Genomic DNA, 10469 nt, shown 5'->3' with positions numbered 1-10469 from the left:
CTATGTTTTCAGCGCACAATTAACTGCTTACCGTCCACAACACTTTGAGCCGTGTTTGCGCAGTACGTGCATTAGATTTAATTCTCGCGGCATAGGTTTCGTTGACTAGTGACAGTTTCGCATAAATACAAAATATTTTATATTTAGCTCAACAAAAATTATAGTGTGTTTTTTAAATCGTCAGAAAACAGCAGACATTACATTATATGGCTTAGGCAATGCTTTACGGTAAACGTTTTTTGTTACGAAACTGTGACCGCGAGCTTGGCGCTTTCTACCGTTCCCAACAAAAGAAGGTTGCCGGTCTCGGTCAGGCCGCGTTTTGTGTTCTGTGGTACTGTGCGTGCGCGCCTGCAGCTGTGGAGTTTTCTCGGGGTCACATTACTTTGTAGGGTGAGTATTTTATTTACTTAAACATTTCATCAATGCCGGTGATATTCATGTGTGTTTCGATGTTGGTGCGCGGTTTTATTGTGTTCTAGGGGCAGTACGGGCACTTGGCGGGAAACGGGCCGGTTTCCTTTTTTGCGCGCCTGCAGCTGTGGAGTTTTCTCGGGGTCACATTACTTTGTAGGGTGAGTATTTTATTTACTTAAACATTTCATCAATGCCGGTGATATTCATGTGTGTTTCGATGTTGGTGCGCGGTTTTATTGTGTTCTAGGGGCAGTACGGGCACTTGGCGGGAAACGGGCCGGTTCCCTTTGTTGGCGGTGCGGTAGACAGAGAACAACAGTCCTTGTTTTCTCTATGGCAGAACGGCGGGTGGTTTCGGCACGTGAGTACGACGCTTTGTTTTGTCGCACGACAAGTTAGCTTACCAAAATAAGGCTTATCTACATCGGACCACGGCGTACCGCCGCATCCGTCGTGCGGTCAGGAATGACATGAGCGCTATACTGCCTGCGCGAGGAGGGTCGTTTTTGAGTGCCGCGGAATGTTTAGCCCAAGCCTCGGGAACATTGAACGGGTTGCATGAATCAGGGTCGCTTGGCTTGCCTCAAGATGTTCCCAATACAGAGCTACCCCCAGAAGTTGTAGCTGACTTGCCGGAGATGCGCGTAGAGTCCGGAGATGTCTCCTCAGGACAAAACTACTTACTAGAAGCGGAAAACGTTCCTTGCAGTTGCAGCTGCAAAGCAGGTGCGGATTCCTCGGGAATTTCTGACTGCTCTGAAGGCTCTATATCAGAAGAGCCGGAACTTGTGTCGCTTCGGAAAAGGCTGCAAGAGTGGAGCTTAGAAGCAGCGGTCCCTCATGCAACCGTAACAAAGCTCTTAAAGATTCTGCGCTCGCACCAGTGTTTTTCGGAGTTGCCAGCGAGTGCCAGGACCCTCTTGTGTACACCGAGGTCATCGGAAAATATCAAGAGCATGGGACCTGGCCAATACTGCCATTTTGGGCTGAGTGAGGGCCTTCGAGTTGCCCTCCAACATGTGCCTCAAGTTCCTGATCCTGTCATCATTCATATAAATGTGGATGGGCTCCCTTTGACGAAGAGTACGCGGGACCAGTTTTGGCCCATCCTTTGTCACGTTGCCAACTGTGAAGGCAGCGAACCCTTTCCAGTTGGCGTTTATTATGGACAGGCCAAAGCTCTAGAAGCTAATGTCTTTCTTGAGGCATTTGTGACAGACCTTAACACTGTTCTCCAGAAAGGCGAACTTCTCGGAAACAGCAGGGTGAAAGTGCAACTGGGGGCCATAATTTGTGACGCCCCAGCCAAGTCTTACATTCTTTGCATTAAGGGGCACACTGGCTATTTCAGTTGCTCTAAGTGCACAACTGAAGGGGATTTCTTGAAAGATCGAATGAGCTTCCCTCAACTTGATGCACCTTTGAGAACTGACGCTAGTTTCCGCACTAAACAACAAGAAGAGCACCACAGCTCAGAAACAATCCTAGAGCAATTGCCCATAGACCTTGTTCGCCAAGTGCCACTGGACTACATGCATCTCATTTGTCTCGGTGTCATGCGGAAGCTTTTACTACTTTGGGTGAAAGGTGAGAAAAGCTACCGCATCGGTAAAGCTGCTAGGGAGTCTCTTTCTGGGGCAAACGTTGAAAGTCGGCACCATGTTCCTTCAGACATGTCCCGAAAGCCCAGAAGTTTATCAGACCTTGACAGATGGAAGGCGTCAGAATTGCGCCTTATTTTGCTCTATACTGGGCCAGTAGTGCTAAGGCTCAAGATACCTGATCATCTCATGGACAATTTTCTGACGCTGCACTGTGCTGTAACTATTCTGAGCAGCCCAGTGCTTTGCACTGTGTACCTAGACTACGCACATAAGCTCTTGATGCATTTTGTTGAGACTTACATTACACTGTATGGTAAACATTCAGTGTCTCACAACGTTCATGGCCTGATTCATGTGGCCAATGATGTGCGTACACATGGATCTCTGCACAGCTACAGTGCATTCCCCTTTGAGAACTACATGCAGAAGCTTAAAAAGTATGTGCGCAAGCCGGAAAAACCCCTCCAGCAGCTTTCCAACCGGATTGCAGAAGAAAGATCGCTTGCCTCGTGTCTAGCTGCGAAACCAGGCAACACAGCACCATCAACATCACAAACTTCCGGCGTCAAATACACAACAGGACGGGTGCATGAAGCAGGACCCTTGCCGCAGGGGTGCATCGGACCCCAGTACAAATCTGTAAGGTTCTTGGCAGACATCAGCATCAAGACAACTAGGAGGGACTCCACATGCATGATGAAAGATGGCAGCATTGTCAAAGTCGAAAATATTGCGCATTCCGCAGCTTACGACCACCCGGTTTTAGTTGGAAGGCGGTACCAAAAACTAGAAGACCTTTACACATATCCGTGTAGCTCTTCTCTCTTGGATGTGTACCTGGCATCAAAACCCTCTGAAATTCACTTCTGGCCACTCAAGGAGGTTGCGGCAAAATGCGTGAGACTCCCAGTTGGAACTAAGTATGCTGTTTTCCCAATGGTGCACCAAAAGTAAGCCAAGCACTGGAAGTCCTGTAACTTAGGGTGTTTGTTTTACTTGCTCGTTTGTACTCCTTGTAAGTTTGTTACCAGTGTTGTGTTAAGACAAGCTACTATTTTTTTATGTTAAAACCACAGCACCATAACTGGAATACAAAAGTTTTTTTTTAAATATAAGAGTTTAGTAGTGAGCCCCTTTATGTTGACTTTGTTTTCCTGTATAATTCACATATACATTAACACTGCCTACGTTTTTGTGAGCGAACTGCTAGTCCCAACAGCTCAATTTGTAGATACAAAAATAATGCAGATGATATACTTTTGGGCCCTTCATGAATGGAGTTGCTTTTCAGTGTTTGTATTTTATAAAATTTATAACCGTTACTCAAAAGCACTATGATGGTTTTACTGTTATTTTTTACAGGATTTTCTGTTTTTGTTGCCTCAACCATTCACAATACGTGTGGGCTTCATCAGTATGTTGCAGAGGTTATGAGTGTTGCCATTTCTGTCGTAAATATTTTTGTTTGCTCAGGTGATGAGTTTGCAGTCGTTATTTTCCCGGAAGAGGATTGCAGTTTGGGTATTGTTCATGAAAGTTGGCTGAATGAAGATCATGATAAGACCCTCTGGCCCAATGAGAAGAACCCAAACAAGCGACGTCGCTTGACTGTTCAGGGGGCAGCACCAACGGAGGCTTGGATTGAAGTGAAATGTATTGTGAAAGCCTGGGCAGGTAAGTCCGGATTTTGTATTGGGGGAATTTTCTCTCAACAAGCAAAGTTTTTTTTTTTTTCAGACTCGTATGAAAGGGCAGTTGAGCGAGCCCAATACTTAGAGTACACCTCGGATGCGACCAGTGAAAGAGAATTGGGCAGAGGGAAGAGAAAAAGGCGCTCCACAGTTCCCTCCGACTGCGACAGCAGTCTAGCAGCAACAGTTCAGGAAGCGACACAGAGTATGTGCCACCAAAGCCACCAACGCCGCCACTTCTAAAGAAAAAAAGTATGGCGTCTTTTCATCTTTTCACCCTTCAGTAAAATATGTAGTGAAATAATTTAGCAGTTTTAATAACAGCTTTGTGCATTTTTGCTGCAGGTGTAACTTTTTCATCGGCTTCTGTCCATCAGCCTGGTGTGTATGCCTTTCATTTCCATTTAGTGCTTGTGGCAGACAATACCTGTTGGTTGAGTACTGCAGGCTTCTCTTCGCAGGCCTATACGAACGAGCTTCACATCCTTCAAGATACCCATGCGTGCGCCGGCCATACTCAGGTGACGATCCTTGAACTAAATGCTGAAGGTTACTTTGAAAGCACATTTGTATTTCAGACCCGTCAAATTTGCCACAAGTTCATTCACTTGCCCACAAGGACAGGTCACCTGGAAGCCTGTATTGTGCAGGTATGTTGAGTTCTACTTTTACCAAGAATCTTGATCTAGTTTTTTTCTTTTTGGTATGTCGTACTAATAGTGTGGCACATTTTACAGCCCAGCCTGAAGTACGTCAACCTCAAAATCATGAGAAAGGTATGTGTATAGTCATATTCTTACATTTTATGCAGGCAGAAATATCCGATTCAACAGTTCAAATAACATTTCAATCAACTTTTAGCCACCCTAAACCATGACATGGCACAGTCTGCGGAAAAGCGGCTCCAGTACTTAGGTAAATTGGTATTATTTAGTTTCAGAGTTTATGGAAGTTTAAAATGACTTGCCTACTCTATTCCAGATAGGTCTGACAGTGCACCCCCGACACTTTCCTTCGACACGGAGCCACATTTTTCGAACCTGCAACATGTTGGTAAGTTCTGTAGGAAAACTATGCGTTCATTTAAGTGCTTCGTTTGTTTAGGCAACTTGGAATTAGGTTTCCATAATGGTAGCCTCAAATACCAAATTTCTGTTACTACGCTTTTTGGGGCAGCTTCTGAAACCTGAGATCACAAGCCTAATTCCTCGCTTCAGTGGTGCTACCACTGTGAAGATGAGATTGCGTTATAGCTGCGGGTATGTTGGGCTACCGTTTAGTGAGAACTAAGATGCTCACACTCGGGCACAGGTTCAGATAGAAGCAAGAACAGCAAAAAATTTTGTGTCGTATTTGTGATAGAAGCCAAAACTTCAGTTTGAAATTGCACTATGCGGGTAATGGGGAGGTGTGCATCTGCTGGGACATAGGATTTATACTGACTTGTATTTCATTCCAGATGTTCCTGTCAGCTTGGTTCATGAACCCCCATTGACAGGTGCCACAAGATCTAAAAGCTTTTCTGCCAGCACCTCTAGGCCTTCCCGTGCTTCTGCCAGTACCCTTAGGCCAGTGTGTTCATCAGAAGCCATCAATCTTCACCCAGATTCCAACATGACTGGTATGTAGTTTGTATTCTTTTTAATGCAGATATTGTAAAATGTGCCACTAGACCTTGCATAAAAGCTCTTGACTGTTGCATTGCTTCTTCAATTATGGCATCTGATATTGGTCATTGTCTTTTTCAGCATTCATGGAAAGGATTTTGTGCACACTTAACGCGATAAAATTGACGCAGCAAGCTCACTCGGAGTTCTTTGCAATCCTCATGAAGCAGGCCACTGATGATTGTGTGGACGAGGGAAGTTTGCCTGCACTGCCATTCATGACAACTGCAGATCTCTTGGAATATGAAGAAGAACTTGAGTCAAATGCAAAAGCAAAGCTTCGAATGGTAAGCATGTGAACTTTGTGCATCATTAGCCCTGTTATAAAAGCACACTTAAAGCAACAGGCTGGGGCCTTTTTTTCACTAGGCAATAGCAAACGTCTGAAATTCTTCATAGGTGCAGTTTTAAACTCTTCCTGTGGAATGGGTAATGTTAGATTACTAACTGTATTTCCCAATTTCTCCTGTCAGCGAAAGCACATGCTTGTTCAAGGAGGAGACTCTACGCAACAACAAACATCCCGCATCTTGAGAAGTATTCTGTCGTGGGACGTAGCGAAGGATTACAGCTGGTATGGCGCCAAAGGGAAAAAGAAGTTCTCTGACCTCAACATCTGCAAGCTCTTGTGCAGTAAGTAGTTTGTGTCTCGGCGGCGCAGCGCGCGCTGTGCGCATGTGCAGCGCCCTCTCTCTCCGCGGTCTCCTCTCCTTCGGGCGCTGCGCATATAACCGGTGTGCCGCTCTCCGGCGGCCTTTCGGTCGACTGTTGCTCTCCGCTTGCGCTTGAACCCCCCTCAGCGTCTCATCACACCAGGTTTCCGCGAGGGGAAGTGGGCGTAATTTTTGTTTTTTCTGGATGTTTTCTTTCTGCTTGCGGCTGTTATGTGCTGCAGTTGAGAAAATGAACTTTCATTTGAAGTCAGCACTGCTGTGTTTCGTTCAGATGGAAGCAAAAACCTCTATTCTAGGTTTCGGAGCACGTCAAAGATCCCCAGGCGGTTAGAATTAGTCTAAAGGCTTCCTTTACGGCACGGCTCATCGCGTGTGTAGCGTCGACACATTAAACCTCCTCATCATAACTGGGCGTTTCTAGTCTTTGTCTGCCGTGTGGCTTGTTCTCATGATGCTTCTCTAACTAGCCCAAGCTCCTGTGTTAGTGACTTTCTGTGTAATGATAGGCACAATTGCGCACTTGGAAATTTACTAAAAGGCTTGCCCATTGTTTTTATTTGTTATTCTACAGGCAGCCTCACTGAACACGGGAAGTCAACTGCTCCAGCCACCCTTAAGGACATAGAAAAGGCTGCGATGTCGTGGTTCCGCCACGCTGCAGAGCGTGCAGCAGCCCAAAAGAAGACTTCAGCCCACGCAGCTGCTGCTCAGGATTGATGTGTAAGCATTAGCAGTGTTTTCCTCTTTGCAGTAATGTTGGTAAGAATGCGTGAGCAAACAAGTGTGAGAGAGGTGAGAATTTAAACAAATGCTCGGATTTCATCACAGGTTTTTCTTCAGTTTGTGCATGGTGCAAGTACATTTGTTGCTGTGCTCTCGAGTAAATTGTCTTTTTTTTTAAACCACCTATGCATAATTTGATGTGATGGCGTGCAATGTTCGTGCTGGATAATGCACTTCGTTCCCTTATTTTGTTTGAGCCGCAGCCATGTTTTTTTATTTTGTCTAGCCTGTTTGATTGGGCTCTTTTGTTCTGCATTTGAACTTTAAGTGCTCCAATTCTCCCTTGTTTCACTCATCTCAAATTGTTTGTACATAAGTTTATTTTTACAGCAATTTCTAGTAGACAATCTACATGAGTCAATGTGTTTTTATTCCATTTTTCCCCAGTAGCATTCAAAACAGTCAAACTTGTGTGATGTTGATAGGGAACAAGTTGAATAGCAAGGAACCGGCAGTGGGCGTTGAAAAACTCTTGATGCTTGAGGCCCAGTTAATACGTGCTAGATCCATAACCTTTGCGCTCAATTCTTACTAGTGGTTTTCTATTCTGCGTGAATATTTTAAAATACCACATTATTCAGTACAATAATGATGGACTTTTTGTATGCAAGGCATTGCGCACAGGCCTCAAATGTTTTCACCTCTTTGTCTTACTAGTTTTCATCTCCCTGTCCAATCTCCATCGTCTCGCCCTGCATTCAGGTGGAGCCCAGCAAGAAGCACGGGGAGGACGACGACGACGAGGACAGCAATGAGAGGGACAACAACAACTCGTCGGGATCGTATAGCAAGGACTGTGGTGCCCCCTCCTCTACAAGACCTCCCCTGCCTCCCCTCCCTCACGACCCAGTGCAGTGCTCACACACCCTCTGGGGGGAAGGGAGGAGCTGAGGGACAAGACACCAAACTCAGTGCGTGTACTCAAGACAGGAAACAGCGCGGAAAGCCTCTACTCTGCTAGGCGATGTCTTCTGCACGAGCTGTGCCGGCGACGCGAACGCAGACGAAACTACCAAAGTTCTGTCACACCTCTGTGCTGCAAACAAGTGCCTGCGAGGGACAGCACCCACTGCATGCGAGATCGTTATGGAGTCTTCTTCAGTGATAGGGAATGCAGGCCGCCAAAAGGCAGTATGGCATCGAGCCTGGCTGAATCTTGTGTTTCGTGCCCTACTTTGAGTTGCTGTATCCACCACCTCTGCTGAACATGGCACGATGCTTGTACAGACCACCTTCAGCTAACCTTGGAGTACCCTCTGTTTCTGAAATTCTCAAGGATCCTGTGGGGAGCTTCTGGGTGAACTTTGCCTCTCGTTCGTTGTAGGTGGTAGATGCAGTGACAACTTCCTTGATTGTAAATTTGCTGGACTGTGTCGTAGCTGTAAGCATGTTGAGTGTAGGAGAGAAAGGTTGCCTTATGTTTGCACCCCTGTAGGGAAAAGCCTGTGTAGCCGGCGTGCTTGCCGCAAACCCTTTGTTGTAATGCGACGGAAAGTTGCGCTTGGGCTCTCAAGGATATTCGGCCCTTGACCACCTGGCCCCATAAGCCCCTGGATATGCAAGTAGCCATCAGTGTTCTTTATCGTTCCGTTTTACCCCTAACACCCGTTGAAGAGCTCCAAAAGTGCTTGGTATCCTTTCGAAACAATGTTCCACTTTTTAAAGCCTTGTTTTGTTGCTTTCATAGTTCGCAAGGCCTGTGGGTTAGCTGTGTGCGTGTAACAAGTAGACGCCCTCTTTTTGTTCAATTTCGGGTGGAAGTGAACCCAAAGTTTGGTGTGCCTCCATACCACTATAATTGTTTCCTTCTCCAAGTGATAAAAGTCTTTCAATGCTCAAGCAAACGGCAACCGTTATTTGTAACGCCTAGGTGCAAGTTGCACCAATTGAACGCACGTGTAAGTGTATTTCCGATGCGTGTATGTCCCCGGGCCCCGCAATAAAACAATTTTTTACCTTGCACACTGCGTTCTCAGCTTCACTTCTACATTGCAAAGCAGGTATAAGCTGCAATAAGGGATGTCCAATTCATGTCCCAAAAGCTCTTTTTCAGGGACTTCCCGAGGATGTCAGTTAATGTTGCGTCTGGGAAGTTTTTAGAACTTGATTTGGATGTGGTTGGGATGTCCCTGGGAACTCCCAAACCTCCCATGTTGGACATCCTACGTATTACCTTAGGATGTCTGTGTGTTGTCTGGGAAAAGTTGATCGAGTAGAAAATGTCTTTGCAAGAAAAATGGGAAAAAAACTGGACATACTTTTTTGTGAAGGAGTTATATTAAATGCTCCTGAGTGTTTTGTTGAGAACCAAAACGCTTTGTAAAGGCATTTACGCCGGTTTTATATACATCAAAATTGGTCAAGCAACTGTTATAAAAATAGTTTATGTAGTCATAGCATGAAAGTGTTCCGGAATATTGCCCTAAAAGAAATTGGCTAAAAGCGGCGCAATTTATCTCTCTGAAATTCAACCCACTAAAGTATGCGCCCTCCGCCCCCCCCCCCCCCTCCTCTTTCCCCGTTTATTACAGGTAAGCCGCCCCACAGAGGATATCAGGATCTGGACAATACATCTATTCAAGCTCTACAAAGAACTGAATATTTTCTGTGTTCGGCAGTAAAAGAGGCACAGCCATTAAAGGACCGACAATTTGTGAGCACTGTTTAATAAATGAATTTTGCTGTCAACTGAGGCTGGTAATTAAGCAAAGCTGCGCTGAAAGCTTGACGGCTGGTGCTTGCGCGCGAACTCACTTTGATGTGGCTGCATTGGACCCAAAATGCTGGGTTTGTGCTGCTTCTGCACTGCGCAAATGAGTCATCTGCTTGCGCGACATGCAGTGACCGGCCTCAGTACAGCTAACGTACTGTGGCTGAACTCCAATGCCCGTAGCACGGCCGTATTTCCGGTAGCTGTAGTCCGGCTGGAGTCCGACGACCGCATCTCGGCTGTCCTCCGGCGGACGTACTTCGGCCGTACACGGGTGGCTTTGGAATGGGCGGAGCCCTACGGCTGGAATCTGGCCGTATGACTGTAAGCCGGTTGACTGGCCGACGGACACTGGCCGTTGGACAGCCATCGGAGTACGGCCGTATACGGCCAAAAGGCCCACATTTGGACATGGGCCGAACATGGCTGCCGGAAAACGGCCGGACAGAAAATCACCGGCCAAAGTACACCGGCCTGTTTTAGGCCGAACAGTCCTGTGCTGCCTGGGACACATTGCTGATGTAGCATCGTCCGCTTTTCGCAAATTGTGCCTTTTAAGGCACAAACTTAGAGAAGCTCCACCTCAGGTCAAGCTGTTAGCGTACAACACACTTATACGGCCGAAAATGTAATACGCGTGCGTTGTTTGGGACCCCCATACAAAAAAGAACATTAACTCACTTGAGAAAATTCAGAGACGTGCAGTGCGCTTCATATATTCAGTATATGGTAGAAATGTTTCAGTTACAAAAACAATGCAAAACCATGGGATTGTAACCTTGGAATCACGACGAAAGTTTATTCGCATTAAGTTTCTTTATTCTCTTACTAACCGCAGGCTCGGTCTTGACCCCTCCCACTTCGTAACCCCCCTATCAACGCGGCGAACTCGTCATTCACACGCGTTATCTCTCACGCCGTTT

General features: G+C 46.2%; 1 protein-coding gene and 1 pseudogene across 2 annotated transcripts; both read left to right on the top strand.

Moving 5' to 3' along the window:
• Positions 1 to 232: 232 nt before the first annotated feature.
• LOC144177730 (uncharacterized) lies at positions 233 to 8792 on the top strand (annotated as a pseudogene). The gene is made up of 16 exons (XR_013323842.1): positions 233 to 364; positions 548 to 575; positions 665 to 778; positions 3495 to 3695; positions 3759 to 3964; positions 4058 to 4093; positions 4174 to 4233; positions 4291 to 4362; positions 4450 to 4488; positions 4574 to 4627; positions 4694 to 4765; positions 5172 to 5333; positions 5461 to 5666; positions 5853 to 6012; positions 6625 to 6773; positions 7539 to 8792. The product of XR_013323842.1 is annotated as an uncharacterized LOC144177730 (transcript).
• On the top strand, positions 841 to 3536 carry LOC144177729 (uncharacterized). Its single transcript, XM_077705311.1, has one exon. The coding sequence runs from the start codon at positions 888 to 890 to the stop codon at positions 2973 to 2975; it is 2088 nt and encodes a 695-aa protein (XP_077561437.1). The 5' UTR covers positions 841 to 887; the 3' UTR covers positions 2976 to 3536.
• Positions 8793 to 10469: the final 1677 nt, after the last annotated feature.

Source organism: Haemaphysalis longicornis, unplaced genomic scaffold (assembly GCF_048455015.1).
Source record: "Haemaphysalis longicornis isolate Haplotype H1 unplaced genomic scaffold, Haemaphysalis longicornis Haplotype H1 scaffold_30, whole genome shotgun sequence".
NCBI lineage: Eukaryota > Metazoa > Arthropoda > Arachnida > Ixodida > Ixodidae > Haemaphysalis > Haemaphysalis longicornis.
The sequence above is the reverse complement of the archived record's forward strand: the minus strand, read 5'-3'. Positions and strand labels throughout refer to the sequence as shown.